At 34.1% G+C, this 2,081-nt stretch overlaps 1 protein-coding gene across 2 annotated transcripts in view; it reads right to left on the bottom strand.

The window, feature by feature from the left end:
- Positions 1–379, bottom strand: part of LOC117109815 (carbonyl reductase [NADPH] 1-like) — a 4,808-nt gene extending 4,429 nt beyond the window's left edge. For both annotated transcript variants that reach the window (XM_033252245.1, XM_033252246.1), the window contains exon 1: positions 238–379. In XM_033252245.1, coding sequence (XP_033108136.1) covers positions 238–258 — 21 coding nt within the window. In that variant the 5' untranslated portion in view covers positions 259–379. The remainder of the gene's footprint in view (positions 1–237) is intronic.
- Between the last annotated feature and the right edge of the window lie 1,702 nt (positions 380–2,081).

Below are 2,081 nucleotides of genomic sequence, written 5' to 3'. Positions count from 1 at the left end.
TATATATATACACACACACAACGGAGCTCTGACTTCACCAGATAGGTTCGTTCGCTCAGCCTTGGATGGATGATGTCCACCCCGCTATACGTTTACTTTAAAGTTCAGCTTCAAAGTTATGATAACCACCACCACTATACAGATTACATTAAAAAAGAAATCAAAGTTATGATAACCACCACCACTATACAGATTACATTATCAAAAAAAAAACACAGACGAAAACATTTTACTTACCAAAGCGATTTGTTGTGTCATCACGAATTTATAGACAGCGTGTTTTTTATTGCTCTATATAATAATATCAACCTGCTATAGGCTTACGCACCCATAAATAATTATACAGGTCAGCAAACATTCACAACTTATATTATTAAACAAAATCTAAGTATAAATTGATGGCGCTACGGCCATTGGGAGGAAATGTTCCTAGACTACTATGGCTAACGACAGCTACGCTTCACCATTTAAAGGTTCTTCTATGAATGGAATGAACGAAGCACGAACTCCTGTAGACCAAACCCAGTACCGTTTTTCGATTTTTAATGTCGTGCGGGAAATTAACCCACAACACATTCAGCAGCGTTAATATCGCGAGAAAGACAGCTAACCCATCCCAGAAGCCCTCCAAGCATGGAGGAATTAATTCCTCCATGCTCCCAAGCATGGAGGAATTAATTCCTCCATGCTCCAAGTACTGGCAACGCACGTATAGGGCGCACTTCTTCCATGAAATTCCGCCCTATTCGTCTATCAGATCTAATGTATTATTTAGTTCATTAGCTCTGTTAAAATTATTTTGATTTTTTTAAAAAATTAGTTAGTTTATAGTCTGGGGTGAACTAAAGTTGAGTAATCCTTTCTAAAGCCCGTTTGTTCGCTCGGTTGGTTTCGTCTGATATCTCATTCTGAAGGATACGAGGTGAATTTGTGAGATGCGACAATAAATTGGTCTCTAGTTATTAAATACGGTATCTTGCTGATCCCCTTTCTTTAAAAAAGATAGAAATGTATCCTAAATTGATATATCTGGTTGCTTTGAAGAATTTTGATAAACATGAGGACAAAAAGATCCTATTTTATCCTCTTGGGTCCTGGCGTATGATGCCATTTATTTAGATCAAGATCATGTTGTTGTTATTAACACTGACTGGAACTACTGTCTGATGTTCCAGAAAAGGTGTCTGCTGCTCTCTCTAGTTGGATTTACTATGTCATTGCCTAACAACCTCATGAAATGAAATGCAACTTTGCATACCTTCTAATTAGTAATTAGGATACTAATGTCCTATTTCAGCCTTAAAACCAATGATTTGTTGAATATTTTAATATCGGGTCTCAAGAGGTTATAGTACTGGAAATACTGTACTTGAAAAAAAAAACAATATTTAGACCTATACGTTTCTCCCGAGTTTTGAGAGCATTGGAAATGACCTAATTGCAAACAGAACTCATTATTAACTGTCTAATTAATTTGTATTCTACTCTTATGATCCCCAAAACCTTAACTAAAACATACTCGTTAAAGAGGAGTGGACTGCTAGATTATCATTACAGTATACTACTGAATTAATCCATTAGATTAATGAAAATATGTTTTCTCGATTTCGAGAAGGCATTTAATGTTGAGCACAGTGCATTCTCTGATGTTTCGAAAGGCAATAATACAATATAAATTCTAATATAAATTATAATTATTAGAAATGAGGAAATCGAGAAATTTGAACAGCAACTCTCCCTTAACGATTTCCTACACGTTTTCCAACAATTAGATATTGAAAACAAATTATCTTTATTCTCGGCAATGACAATAACTTATTTCATCAAAAAATGAAAATCTTGATCGACAAATTTTGCCAATCCTTAGCTAAAAGAGCAGAAAAAGGTGTGTGATCTTTTTAAAGATTAAATTGACTTTGTGTTTTATGTTTCTTTTTATTTTTATTTTCTTTTACTTTACTGTATTTCTTATGTACCATATATGTATGACTTTGCCTTACACATTCAGTACGATGTACCGTTACATTATATAAATGTATGTGTAGCCTATATGTGCATCAGTATTATATATACATATATAC

The sequence above is a fragment of the Anneissia japonica genome, unplaced genomic scaffold (assembly GCF_011630105.1).
Source record: "Anneissia japonica isolate Jap-2015-1 unplaced genomic scaffold, ASM1163010v1 scaffold288289_len232728_cov185, whole genome shotgun sequence".
Lineage (NCBI taxonomy): Eukaryota > Metazoa > Echinodermata > Crinoidea > Comatulida > Comatulidae > Anneissia > Anneissia japonica.
Note: the sequence above shows the minus strand (reverse complement) of the source record. Positions and strands in the feature narration are given on the sequence as shown.